The sequence below is a fragment of the Dendrobium catenatum genome, unplaced genomic scaffold, assembly GCF_001605985.2.
Source record: "Dendrobium catenatum unplaced genomic scaffold, ASM160598v2 fragScaff_scaffold_348, whole genome shotgun sequence".
In the NCBI taxonomy this organism is placed as follows: domain Eukaryota; kingdom Viridiplantae; phylum Streptophyta; class Magnoliopsida; order Asparagales; family Orchidaceae; genus Dendrobium; species Dendrobium catenatum.
This window is the reverse complement of record NW_021318810.1, coordinates 570,902-585,786: the sequence shown is the minus strand read 5'-3', so window position 1 is coordinate 585,786 and position 14,885 is coordinate 570,902. Positions and strand designations below refer to the sequence as shown.

The window sequence follows — 14,885 nt, the reverse complement described above, 5'->3', positions numbered from 1 at the left end:
AATATGATATATGTAAAATAATCAAGCACTCACACATGAGAATTAAATTAAGAAAAAAATGATTTAGAAAATTATTTTAAAATGTTGATATTATTAAACCTGCAAGAAAGAACAACTAACAGCACAGAGGAATTTGGTTGGAAAATGCAGAGGCAGAGAATGGGTTTTAGGCTTCTATCATTTCTCTGTATTTCTTGAATCAACATTACACGTATATATGCTAATTTGTTGTAACCGAAAGGTAAGAACGGCGCCTGCAGAATGTCGAGGAGGGCGCGCGTCTGCCAGGCACGTGATGGCCATGTGCGGTAGTGAAAATGAACTTGCTCTGGTAAACTTACTGCCATAGTATGTTAACAGCCTCCCTCAAGCTGATGGTGCCGGAGAAACCAGAAGCTTGTTGCGCATATTGGTGAATTGAATCCGTGGAAGCACCTTAGTGTAGATATCAGCTATTTGATCCTGGGAACTAATATGGTGCACATTGACTGAAGCAAATTTTATGCAATCCCGTATGAAATGATAGTCCACTTCTATGTGTTTAGTTCATGCATGAAATACTGGATTATGGGCAAGCGCTATTGCTGAGACATTATCATAATAGAGAGAAGTACGAGCTATAATAGAGAACTGAAAGTCAGCAAGCAAGCGTCTGATCCCAATAATGTCGATGGCAGCAGTGGCTAATGCTCGATATTCAGCTTCCGTGGACGAGCGTGCCACAATAGGTTTCTTCTTCACACACCATGAGATAAGATTATCACCAAGAAATAAGCAATAACCCGTGGTAGATTACCGGTCGAATGGATCACCTGCCCAGTCGGAATCGGCATAGGCACGCATAGATAAAGAACTAGAACGAAGTTGCATACCAAAATCGGTAGTGCCCTTAACATAACGAAGTAGATGTTTTAAAGCCTGAAAATGATGTTGTAAAGGTGTATGCATAGCTTGACACAACAGATTAACGGCATAAGAAATATCCGGACAGGTTATTGTTAAATATTGAAGAGCACCTACAAGCTGTCGAAATAGTTCGGGATTTTCAAATGGTTGTAATGCAGCTGCATCAGTTGATTATTTCACAGGTAAAGGAGTGGCTACTGGATTGCAATTTGACATTCCTGCTCGGTGAAGTAGATCCATAACGTACTTTGATTGGGAAAGATGATATCCTGTATCATTTGCAACCGCATGGATGCCTAGGAAATAGCTCAAATTTCCAAGATTACGAATTTGGAAATGCTGATGAAGATTAGTCAGCAAATCAGAGAGGATTGCTATGTTATTAACTGTGACTAAAATATCATCTACATAAACCAAAAAAATAGATGAGAAGTGAGTCATAATTGTAGATGAGCAGAGAAGGATCGGCATCACTGTGCCGAGAGCCCCAAGCTTGTAAATGTGTGGTGAGTTTGGCAAACCATTGGATTGTTTAAGCCCATAAATGGCTTTTTGTAGCTTGCAAACAGAGTCCAGTTGTTGAGGATCTTTAAACCCCAGGGGCTGATGCATATATACTACTTCATCCAAATCACCATGTAGAAATGTATTAGACACGTCTAATTGCGTGATTGACCACTAATTTTGAATTGCAGTAGTAATGAAGAGACGAATAGTAGGTAATTTTGCTACTGGATTGAACGTCTCATTATAGTCTATACCAAACTCTTGACGGTGACCCTGGGCAACCAGACGAGATTTGTATCGAGCTATTGAGCCATCAGATTTTCTTTTGGTTTTATAAATCCATTTGCATCCAAGCACAGTTTGAGATACTGGCGGAGGTACAAGGACCCATGTTCCTTATTGTTGAAGAGATTGAAACTCTGCTGACATGGCATCCGGTCAATAGCGATGTTTATTTGCGGCTGAGTAACAGGTAGGATCACTTTCATCAATAATGTGATGTTGAAGATTGAACACAGGTTTCGGCTTCAGCATTCCCGTTTGCAACCTAGTAACCATATGATGTTTGGTAGGTGGAGTTAATGTAATGATAGGAGATATACTTGCAGAAGGGTGAGGAGACGAAGGAGATGTTGAGGAATGCTCAAGTGATGTAGAGCTAGATGAGGGAGCATTGGAGTTGGAATTATGGTTGTTGGGGGTAGTATGAAGAGAAGGAATATTATCAGAAGACTTTAGCTACTGTGGTGATAAGGAATGAGGAACAAGGAGCAGGGGAGGTGTAGTAGAATTTGTAGTGGAGTTTGGAGATGATTGAATAGGAGATGTGGGAGTCATGAACGGGAAGACATGTTCATGAAATTGCACATTACGAGATATTATAATTTTCTTATTCTTGAGATGGTAACATCTGTAACCTTTATGATTTGAACTGTAGCCAAGGAATAGACAGGCAGATGATTTCGGGGCAAATTTATGAGGTGCAGCGGGTTGATGCCAAGGGTAACACAAACAGCCGAATACTTTGAGGTGGGAATAGGAAGGAGAATGCTTGTACAGCCGTTGAAAAGGTGATTCAGAATGTGTATTTTGGGAGGGAAGACGATTAATCAAATATACTACTATTAGTATAGATTCAGCCCAAAATGTAGTGGGGAGATGAGCCTGTATTAATAGAGTACGAGCAGTTTCAACTATATGACGATGTTTTTGCTCGGCAAGGCCATTTTGCTGAGGAGTATGTGGGCAGCTAAACTGATGCAGAATACCATGGGTAGAGAAGAAATTTTTAAAATGTAAACTGGTATATTCCCCACCTCCATATGAACGAAAAATTTTAATGGAGGTAGAAAATTATTTCTGTATCATGGCATTAAATTGGACAAATTTGGAGAACACTTCAGCTTTAGTACACATAGGATATACCCAGCAGAAACGAGAAAACTCATCGAGAAATAAGACATAATATCTGTATCCATTAATAGATAAAGTTGGGGAAGGACCTCATACCTCAGACACGACGACTTAAAAAGGAGAAGTACATTTAGAAGCAGAACTGAGAAAGGGAAACCTATGACTCTTTGTAGTTTGACATGAATGACATATATTGTTTGAAACAGAAATATGTAAAGATGGAAAACGTATAGCTAAACTAGATAATACGGCCTTGTGAGGATGGCCGAGCCTGGCATGCCAAAGATATGAACTAGTGGTGGTATAGAGAGCTGTTGAAGACAAGCTTGATGAAAGAATTACAGGGTAGATACCATCATGGCACGGACTCGAGGGAACCGACTGATTGGTTTTCTGATCCTTTATATCATAGCCATGAGGTGAAAAAGAAACAGTACAGTTGTTATAAGATGTTAGACGATGAACAGACAGAAGATTATGAGATACTTTAGGAACATGAAGAATAGGGGAGAGAGATAGCTTACGCTTTGGGGTTGGAAGAAGCCCATGATCGATATGAGAGATTAGAAGTGACTGCCCGTTCCCAACTTGAATTTGCTAAAAGCCATGGTAAGGTTGAGATGCCAGCATTTGATTTGAATCATGTGTGATATGAGATGTGGCTCCCGTGTCCAAAATCCAGTCGGAAGAACTAGCATTGTCTGTGGACTCAGCCACAAATGCAAACGGATTGTTTTAGGTATAACTGAGATTAGTGATATGCTCACTTCTCTGCAGAGTGTCCTAGCTTGCCACATATTTGGCATTCAATGCGGGGTGCATATGATCGACCTCCACGAGATTGGTTAAAACGACCACGGCCTCTGTTGTTACGGAACGGCTGCCGAGAAGAACCGCGACTAGATGAGGCCGTGAGAGCAACCGACCTATTAGATAGCTGAACAGAGTGAAGCGCACGAGCAGCTTTGTTTTCAAGATTGGTTTCGTCACTGCATAGTAAGGAATAGAAGTCATCTAAGCTTAACGGCTGTAGATTTGTACAAATTGCCATCTTGAATCCTTGATACGAGGCCGGCAATCCATTGAGAGTATGTATACATGATAACATCCTCTGAATCCAAAATACAACAAGCAGCTGTAAGTTGATCTACTTTGATTTTAATTTCAGTTAAAAATTGTTGCATCGTCTTGTTGCCCATAGAGATGAAGTTAAGATCATTTTCAGCTGAAGAATATGGTAACAATTGGAAGATTGTAGCCTCTTGCCGATGGTTTGCCAGATTTCGGAACCCGAATCCAAATGCAGAACATAAGGTAGAAGAGATGTCGAAATTGTTGAAAAGAGAGCAGCGGCCAAATTCTGATCAATTAACATCCAAGTTGAGAAGAGAGGATTCAAAATTATAGTTCCGGTTGCTGAAGCGATTTGACGAGGCGGGCGATGAATAGTGCCATCCAGATATCCTTCGAAGCTGTTTGCTCTAAACACCTTGAGCACTTGCGATCTCCAGGTGAGATGATTTTTGGGATTGAGTTGCACCTTAATAACGTTCTTACTGGTCGACATTAAGAACTTCAACTGAGGCGGAATGAGTGCAGTCCCAACAAGCGGAGCAGAATCTGGTGTTACGGTCTCAACGGGCGGAGCAGGAGCTGGTACACTTTCAGTGGTAGAGGAGTTGCCATACTCCATGGCAGAAATAGAGAAAAAAAATAGCACAAAGGAATTTGGTTAGAAAATGCAGAGGCAGAGAATGGGTTTTAGGCTTCTATCATTTCTCTGCATTTCTTGAATCAACAGTACACATATATATGCTAATTTGCTGTAACTGAAAGGTAAGAACGGTGCCTACAGAATGTCGAGGAGGGCGCACGTCTTCCAGGCACGTGATGGCCATGTGCGGTAGTGGAAATGAACTTGCTCTGGTAAACTTACTGCCATAGTATGTTAACAGATATATGATAAATTGTACTGCAGGATTTGTACAATATTTATGTTATTTTTAGTAATTTGAAATATCAAGTTTTATTGATTGTCAAAAAATTTTAAAATTATAATTCTAGTACTAATTGTACCATAGGATGGCAATCGAATCATATGATCATTTATGTTTAAAATTGTATAACCATCATATATTCCTCTCCATAAATAAGTGAATTCAAAATTAAACTAATTAAATCATAGGGTACATATCTAATTGTATGATTACATTGGTAATTACCAATTAAGAAATGTGAATCAAGTAGTGTATTAAAAATTAAATCAATGAAAACATTGTATTGTTCAATCCTCATACAAATCGATCAAATAAATATTTTTGTTTTCCTAAAATTGGCTTTGAATTGCATGATCTAGCTAAAATTGTTTTTAAACATCCTTTTTAGAATTTCTAATTAAGCCACCTTATAAATATAATTTTCTAAAAAATTATAAAATGTGATTTTAGTGAAAGAGGTTGTTGAGTAAACCTTGAGAGCTTTGGGGATAACTATTTTATTTGCAACTTCTCCTTTGTTTTGAGATTATTCACTTTCTCTAAGAGATATCTTTATGAGGGCTTGCACCAATGGTTGTTCCCCAAATCATATCCTTAAATCTTCAAATTTGATAGTCTAAAGATCAAATCTAAGAACTTTTTATGCTTTGCTTATAAAGTCCATTTGATCTTGTGGAGCTTTTCTGTGTGTTGTGCAATATAACCGATGGCTTACGGTTGCCATGCTTTTCAATGAGGAAAAGAGGTATAAGGGGTTCACTTAAAGAAGAGATGCTTCTCTATCTTAGAGAAAAAGAAGTGAGCTATTGAAATTCTTAAGAGAGTAATTTGGGAGGCTAATAAGTGAACCACTATAAATTTGATTTGCATTTTTTTTCTTTTCTACACTTTATTAGTCTTTGTCCTACCTACATGACAAGTAATTATGATATTTATTTATGTTCTTATGCTACCTTGTGATATGATAACTACAAAGAATTAATATTGATCATTATTAAAGTTATAATAGTATATTAAAAGTAAAATAGAATTTTTTAAGAAATTTTTTTTTATTTAATATGTATAATAAGAGTGTCAAAATGGTTTTTTGTGTTGTGTTCTGGTCCAATCAAAATTAGCCCACATTTAATTTATTAGACCCAAACTCATCCCGAGTAGGCAAAGAGGTTAGAAATTCAGACTCAGACCCGACCTGCCCTTAGCCAGGTTAACCCGGCCTGATCCACTTATATGATTGCTGGGTAGACGAGTGCAGGCTAGCACGTGCGACAGGCCAATGCCCGAGGGGGGTGCCCCGTGTAGGCGAGCCGCAAGTGGGCGAGGGGGTGTGCGGGCTCTCTGTGTGGGTGTGCGAAGCATGTAACCTGGCATGCTGTTTATAGTTGTAGGGCAAGCGCGAATGATTGTGGGTCTGCGACGGACTAACGAGCGGAGTGAGGACGAGTGACAACAGACAAACTACAATAGGAAGGCGCCAGTGGCAAATGGGTTATAAGGAGGATTAATTAGAATGTGACCTGACCCAAATGTATAATAGAGTCAAGATTTGAAACATGAACCTGACATGTTTTCTAAACGGGTTGACCCAAACTTAGAATTTTTGGGTTAGATTCAGGTTTGATTTTTGGATCGTGTCAAATATTAACACCCCTAGTGTATAACTTGCTCATAGCTTATTTTAAATTATTGCTAAATATTTTTTAGGATATAATAAATTTAAAATTACTTATTAGCCTATTTTACATAACATCGCTTAATTATCTTTTACTAATCTTTTACTTAATTTTTTAAAAGATACATCAATTTACCCCCTCCTCATCTTGGGTGTGTACTCACACACTAAAATTGGTATTAAAGAAGTTAATACCAATTATAGTGTTACTTTGTGTATTAAAATATGAAGATTATGAAGATTATATTGTTGATCGTTGTCCCGAAAAAAAATGTCGCGTAGCTGCTCTGGCATCCCACATCACACGTCGTCCACACCCCTCGCACATCGCTCGCACGTTGACGCTGCTTCTCCCCACGACTCGCTCACATCGTTAAAAGGGGGAAGAGACGAGGACTTCGGCATCTTCCTGTGCCCACTCTCTCGCTCTCTCTTGTTGCTTCTCTGAATCCTTCGTTGATGTTTGACTTGCCTCCGACAACAACGTTCCCTCAAGTCGGATTAGAAGCTACGATATCCTGATCGGAGCTCCGCTCGCTGCGAAGGTGTAGAGACTGCAAGTGTCTCTACTTTGGCTCCTTTGTTGGCATTCAAATTCGGCTCCCTCGACGACTTCCCTTTCGGGCAGATCGGAAGTTGCAACATTTTGATCAACAGAATGACGGGAGCTCGCTTCTCTGCCTCCCCTCGTGGCCGGATGACCTCGCTCCCCCGACACCGTTCCTTTTTGTCAGCCGAAAGTTACGACATTTTGATCATAAGCAACAACGGGAGCTCTGCTCATTGTGAAAGAAACTTCCTCCCAATCGTGAGCTTCTTCCGTCCCGTCATTACTTTTCGACTTTGCTTCCCCGATGACTTTCCCCTTTTACCCGATCAAAAGCAGAACAGAGCTCGCTCTCTATGAAGGTAATTTATCCCTTTCACTTGCTCTCCTTCGGCCAAATCCAGTGAGCTCACCAAACTACAGAGAGAGGAGAGGGAGAGAGTTTACATAGTTTTAATTAAAATTAATGTTGTTTAATTTTAATTAAAATTAATGTTAATTATTAATTAATCATAATTAGTTTTAATTAAAATGTATTCGATGAGACTGGGATATTCATAAGTACTCGCTCGCGGGGGAACAACTACTCTTTTCTTATAACAGGTACCGAAGACCCATACACACCTTTCTCTAGCGTGGTGGGGATAAAGATTTCACGGCCGCGATGTCCTCGTAAGAGGGCACCTAGCGTACATGCTTTTCTTTAGTGTGGCGTGAGGCCCAATTTTTTCATAGTTTTTCCCTAAATGAGGGAGACGCCGGAAGACTGCTAAAATTTCAGGTGAAAATATGACTACACTTGGGCCTGATTTGAACTCAGAGGATAAGGATTTGGACTCAAAAGAATAAGAGTGGACTTAGACTTGTGGACCTAAACCTGAATAAAATCTAAATGATTTCTAAATATCAAAACCAAACAAAATAAAATCAAACTGTAATCAAATTCATATCAAGTGAACATGAAATTAAACTTGCAAGGACTTCTGAAGACTTTGAACAAAGATTTGAACTTGTACTTTGAACTAAAACTGGGATAAGATATGGACAACAACAACTTGTGCACTTGAACCTTAACTGTGCAACACCAAGTGAAACTTGGATTTGCAAGCATTAGACTCAAATCCAGATGAACTCAATATGACAGTAGAAAACTTGAACAAAATTTTGGACCATAAGAAGACTTAAATAAGAGATTGAACTTTCAAGAAACTCGGTCTTGCATTTGATTTGATATCAAATAAGATGAACAAAACTTTGAAAAAATATTTGAACTTGTAAATTTGAACTCAGATTTAAACTCAAGATAAAATAAATATGCAAGGATTTGTGCCAAGACTTGTAAATCCAAACTTTACTTGAACATATGGACTTGAATCAAACTCAAACAACAAATAACTTGTCGCCTTCAACGTGGCTCATATACGAGCGACAAAAGAATCCAACAAGTAACGGGCTAGCAATAAAGGTGTATTCTCTTTTTGATGGAATGCATAGAGAAAAATATTATTAAAAAAAAGTAAGTACAATAAACTAAGTGATTGCTTCACAATCACAGTCCTCCTTGAGTAACGAAATAAAACTAGGAGGAACCTTATTACTACTGAGATCATCCCAAAAGAAATCAAAGGAACAAGCATAATTAGTACAAAAATCCGCTAATTTATTGCTATTTCTATGAACAAAGTGGAAAAGAACCTGATTGAACTCAGATAGATAAGAGAAGTCCAAATTGCATAAGTCTTCCTCATAACCTGGTTGCATATTAAAGATTTTATTGATAAAATCTATAATATTTTTATTGTCACCTTCTATAATGATACCTTTGTAATCATATCTCCCTTGAAGAGTAAAAGATTTTATAGATAAGATAGCATTCATCTCCATTTGAGCTGGATCCCAGTGCTTACACTTAATACCGAATGCACATAATAGCCTCCCTCTATGATCACGGAAGGCACCACCAATACAGCATTGTAATTGCTTTTAACAGAGGCATCTATATTCAATTTAATCCATTCGGTTGGTGGAGGAAACCAATGAAATGGCAGCTGTGAGAGCTGGTTAGTTTCCTAGTATTCCAAATTTTTCTTGAAAGATGCTTCATCTATGCTGATAGCATTGGCTGCTATGAAAGAGGTGCTATCTTCCTTCCCCCCCATGAGTCACATTGTTCCTGTTGATCCAATTTTGTTGATCCAATTTAAAAAAATAACCGCATAACAGTAAATGTTACCAATTAAAGGACCAGTATTAGCCATTAAATTTAATGCTCTAAAACAATCTTCAATGGATTTAAAGACAGGAACAGAGAATCCCCAGCTTCTAATAACATTGAAAATCTGTATAAGCTTTTGACAACCGAAATATGGAAGTCATTTTCCACATATTTGCAACCTCTCGGGAAGTCTTCAATCCTTGACAGATTTCTGTGTTTCAAAAAAACATTTGATGGTAATGCATTGATACCAAGTCTCCACCAAAAAAGACTTATTCGTGGTCTAAGCTTCAGATTTTTTCTCCATTTCCAGGTTGGATCTTCACTTCCATCAGTTCCAGAATTTATATAAATTAAAGCTGAGATTGATTTTCCTGAGAACTTAAATTTTAGTTCCAATTGATCCTCATTTAAATTAGGAAGTGTATGGACCTTGTTAATAATTTCAATCAAATCTGGTCCAAAGAAGAGCTTCAATTTATCAGCATCCCATTCACCTTTGTTGACAAAGAAATCCAGATTTTGGATATCTTGTCCCATGTATGCTACAAAGGTAGGCCATCTTGAAATGGATTTATCAAAAATCCAAACATCTTGCAAGATATTGATATTGTTGCCCTTAGACACCTTCCACCTTAAGATATCTTTAAGAGCTTGAAATCCATTAACAATAATTTTGATCGTAGGAGAACTTTGATATTTAAGCTGAATGTTCCAAGGTTGATTACCATACTTAGCAACCAAAACTCTGTTGAGAGTAGAAGATGTGCCAGAGATGAGGTTCCATGCAAACTTTGCTCGAAGTGGACCAACCTTATAAACCATAGATTGGATACCTTGCCCTCCCAGACTAAGCGTCCTGCATAGTACATCCCATGAAACATAATATAAACCTTTATTACCATCATGTTTGTTCCACAAAAAATCCCTACACATTCTATCTAATTCCCTGAGTATACCCAAAGGAACTAAAGAGTGAGTAATGTGATAGATAGGGAAGGAAGAAAATATAGATTTGACAAGAAGAATCTTCCCAGCTAATGAAATGTATTTGTTACCCCAAACATTCATATAGTTATTATCTTTGTCCAGTAGATGATATAAATCCATTCTAGAAGTCCTTCTCAACACAATATTGATCCCAAGATATTTAAGTTCTTTAACCACTTTGAATTTTAGGATTTTAGCCAATCTCCTCCTTCTCCTTCTATTAACCGAGTTTCTAAATATAATGAAAGATTTATGGATATTGATTCTTTGCCCGATCAAATTACAGTAATCTTCCAAAGTTTCTTTAGCTTTCTTAACACTACTCCCATTAGCTTCCAAGAACAAAACAATGTCATCAACATATAATAGAAGTGAAATTTTCTCAACATTAGGAGCTATTTTAATACCCAATTCCTTTCCATTTTGCATAACCATATCAGAAACAAGTTGGTAGCATAGTATGAAAAGAAAGGGAGAGAGTGGGAAGCCCTGCCTAAACCCCCTTTTAGCCTTGATCCAACCCGAATAATTACCATTAATGATAATAGAAAATTTTTGTGTCAGAAACACTCTGAATAAGTAAGTTAGCAAACTTATCTAGAAAACCCAAATTCTTCAAGACCTGAGTAAGAGTTGGCCAACCTATACTGTCATAAGCTTGTTCCATGTCGATTTTAATAGCCATAAGTCCTTTTTTAGATTTTGAGAATCTAAATTTGTTACAAACTTTTTGGGCTAACAGAATATGTTCAGAACTAGATCGGCCTTTAATAAAAGCAGCTTGATCTTTAGAAATCAGTTTTGGAATAAGAACTAACATTATGTTTAATAACATCTTGGCTACCAAATTATAGATAGATAAACAAAGACTTATAGGTCTAAAATTAGTAGGTAAAATCAGGTTCTCTATTTTTGGAATTAGAACTACCAAGTTCTCCTTCCAACTAGGACTCATAATTCCTAGATCAAAAAATGAGCGAATAGCCTTACAAACATCATTTTTAATGATAAACCAAAAAGTTTTGATGAAGGAATAAGAGATCCCATCAATACCTTAAGTCATTTAAAAGAAATTGTATGTCCAAATCATTAAGCACATTAAAAGGCTTTGGCCAACCGGATAGATAGCAAACCTTCTCATCCCATTTATTTTTAAGAAAATCAAAAAAGATGTTTTCAATTTCATTTTGATCAACAGTTATTCCCCCATCTACGCGTTTAATCTGATGTATCTAGTTAGAATTCCATCTAACAGACGCATAAGTGTGGAAAAACTTGGTGTTTAAATCACCATCCACCAACCATTTCATTTTTGCTCTTTGCCTCCACCACTTGTTCAGCTGTGATAGGGTAATGTTTAAATCATGAACTTTAGATTTTAGCAACTGTAACATATCTTCGGACAAGCCACTTGATTCTGCTTCTTTAAACTGCATTTCAAAAATTTCCTTCTTCAGTTTTTCTTTCAACATCATCAAATCCTGATGTTTGTTTTTACTCCAGTAATAAAGTGCTTTTAAAACTCTTTTAAATTTCTTATTTATCATATTTTTTCTCCATGAGCTGTTAACAATACCGGTAGAAGCCGCATAAGAAGACCACACTTCTTCATATCTAATAAGTCTATTTTTTCGAGCAGCTGGAGTAAGCAGATTGACTAAAATGGGGCAGTGATCAGAAGCTACCCTTGGAAGATGCTTAATAATAGGATTTTGAATTGTTTGCAAAGCAACCGAATTCAACAAACATTTATCCAATCTTTCCATGATTCTAGCTCCCCCTGTCTTGTTGTTACACCAAGTGTACCTTGGTCCAATGAATTTCATTACATGAAGATCACATGATTCTAACTCCAATGGATTTCAGCTCCTTCTAAAGTTTGAAGTCAGATTTATGATAGGGTATACTTGAGTTCGCAAGTAATCCCTCAGGATTTTCAAGAGCTTGCAAGCAACCCTTCCCATTGATGTTTTTTGTAGGAGAAACCGCCTTTTCCAAGAGTTCAACCTCAAGGTTGTTTTTGCCATAATATTCTTTCCCATTGCAATCTTTATCTATTTCAATCTCTTCTGTTTTCATAACAGAAATGGAATCAGCCGGATCCTTCAAAACTTCTTTATCAGAATTTGTTTTAATCAACTCTGAAGAACATTTATTTCCCTTTGATTCTTCAAAACAAGAATTCTGCACTTCCTCTTCCAAAATGCTGAAATTGTTTTTCAGCCTTACTTCATTATTTTTGTTCTCCCCCATGGAATAGATGGCTTTAGATTCTGATATTTGAAAAGCAGTTGGTTCAATAATCTCTCCTTCTTCTATGATCGGATTTGCTTGAACTGGAAGGTAGATTTGAGAAACAGTTTTCTGCTTAAGAGCTATTTTTCCCACAGCCCTATTTTTTCTGAACTTGACCTGTATCCAAGGTCCTAGTTCATCTTGGTCATTGGCTTTATCTTCTCCTTGATTCATATTGTTCTCAATAACATTAGAATTTGGATCAGCAATTTTTGAAGAAGAATTATTGATTAAAGAACATTGGTTCTTTAAATGACCCAATTTACCACAATGATAGCATAGAGAAGAAATATTCTAATATACAACTTTTTGGAAGGATCTACCATGCATTCCTTCTATCCAAACTCCTTTAGAAACTTTCTTGTCCAGATTTAAATGAACACAAACCCGGGCATATTCCCTTTTCCACCTTTTAAAAGAATTTCCATCAAGGTAAATTGGAATTCCAATCTTGGAAGAAATTCTACAAATGTTTTGCTCATCCCAGTAGCGCAATGGAAGGCACGGAAAACGAATCCAAATAGGAGCTGTAAGTCCTTTGAGGGATTCAGGTGAAAAATTGGGGGACCATCTATCCAACCCAATGATATTGCCTCCTATAAACCAAGGTCCTCCTTCTAGGATTTCTTCTACTGCTTCCGGCTTTGTAAAGGAACAGAGAATCTAGTCAAGACCCAAGGTTGTAAAGTGAAAATTTCCAAATCTAGACCATTGCTTCCGAAGTTCTCTACTGCAAACTGGGAAAGGGATATTATTACCCAAAACTTTGATAACCAGAGAGTTCCTCAGGATATGAGAATTAGCCATTTCTGATCAGATTTCATAATAACAGCAATCCCGTCATCAGTAACGGGGGTAGAATCCATATCATAATTAAGCTTGATGTGCTGGGTCCTCATCCAAGCATTACCAGTAGTTACTTTAGAACCAATCTCAGCATTCTTAGCTGTATTAACAATTGAAGAAGTCCCTTCAATTCCATATTGCAAAATAGGTTTAATTGGTAAGTCTAAACAACGAACCGAAGATAGCTTATCCACAAAATGAGTTTTTTTATTAATTTCATTTGAGATATTTGCATTTATCGCTAGACACAGATCATCGATAAATTAACCTTGGTGTAATGCAATTCTGATGAAGAAGCTTCTACATCATTCAGTTTCAAACTTGAACGAGACTTCTCAATCCTAGGTGTAATGCAATCGAAATTAACCAAGATACTTTTATACCTTTACCTTCCACACAATCCACAACCTTCTTCGCAGGGGCATCAATAACGTCTTTGATAACCAGAGATTTTGATGTCAAACTGTGTTGTCCATGATCTATTTCAGAATGCGAAAACATCTTTTGCTGGACTTCTTCATTTCCGATTTGACCGTCTGAGCTTCTAGAATAGTTTAGCGCACCGAGTGGAAGTAGGCGGCCATCCACCATCATCGCCAATCACCGGCGATGAAGGTCTCGGAAAAAACCATGAATTTGAATAATTTCAAAAAATGGGTGTTTCTCTCTCTAGGAGTGTTTCTCTCTCTAGCGGTGTTTTCCCCCTTCCCCAATAAAGGTGTATTCGAAGAATCCAAAGCAAATGCAGTCTTTTCACAATCAATATCATTTTATTGTAAGTGAGTGCCCCACTCTCCTACAAGACATACGACAAATCAAGATACGAGAAAGCACACTACAAGACCTCAATGCGTATGAACAAAGAGCATAGTGAACCCTTACAACCGTCTCCACGAGATCAGGTGCAACGTGCTTACAAAAACAATAAATGATTGTAGAAAGCATACGTGTGTCCTATATGCGCTATTGATATCACCAACACAGTCAATGTTTCTTGTTGATTGAAGAAGGTGACACTATAGATCAATAGAGGAGGACCCCTCCCTACAAATACTTGCAATAATCAAAATTACCTGAGATTGGTGAAAGGTGGATATGATGAAGGTGACAATAGCTCTTCTACGAACACTTCTAGGAGGTCGTAGTAGATATAACGGGTCCCTACAAACAAATACAAGCTACCTGTGGATAACAACAATGGGTGTATCATTAGTACAATGAACCCTTGTGGACATAAGTACAGATGTCACCTACGACAATTGTGACTAAGATCAACAAATACGTTGGTTATAAGGACAACTTGATATGTAGAAGGGAAGAGGTGCTTGAACAAATTAGAACTAAACTTTATGGTGTTCCAAAATTTATTCTTGGTCTTATCTTTAAGAAGGTAACAGCTCTGATGTCCACAAACATTGGAAGTAATAAATCTACTACTCCAATGATCCTAAAAAGAGTCTGAAAGTGCTCTGATACCACTTGAAAGTTCGTTAGGGA

The 14,885-nt window shown here is 37.5% G+C and overlaps 1 protein-coding gene across 1 annotated transcript; it reads right to left on the bottom strand.

Moving 5' to 3' along the window:
* Window positions 1–11,479: 11,479 nt before the first annotated feature.
* Window positions 11,480–12,013, bottom strand: LOC110092519. Its single transcript, XM_020817100.1, has one exon. It carries the CDS (start codon window positions 12,011–12,013, stop codon window positions 11,480–11,482), a length of 534 nt encoding a protein of 177 aa, XP_020672759.1.
* Between the last annotated feature and the right edge of the window lie 2,872 nt (window positions 12,014–14,885).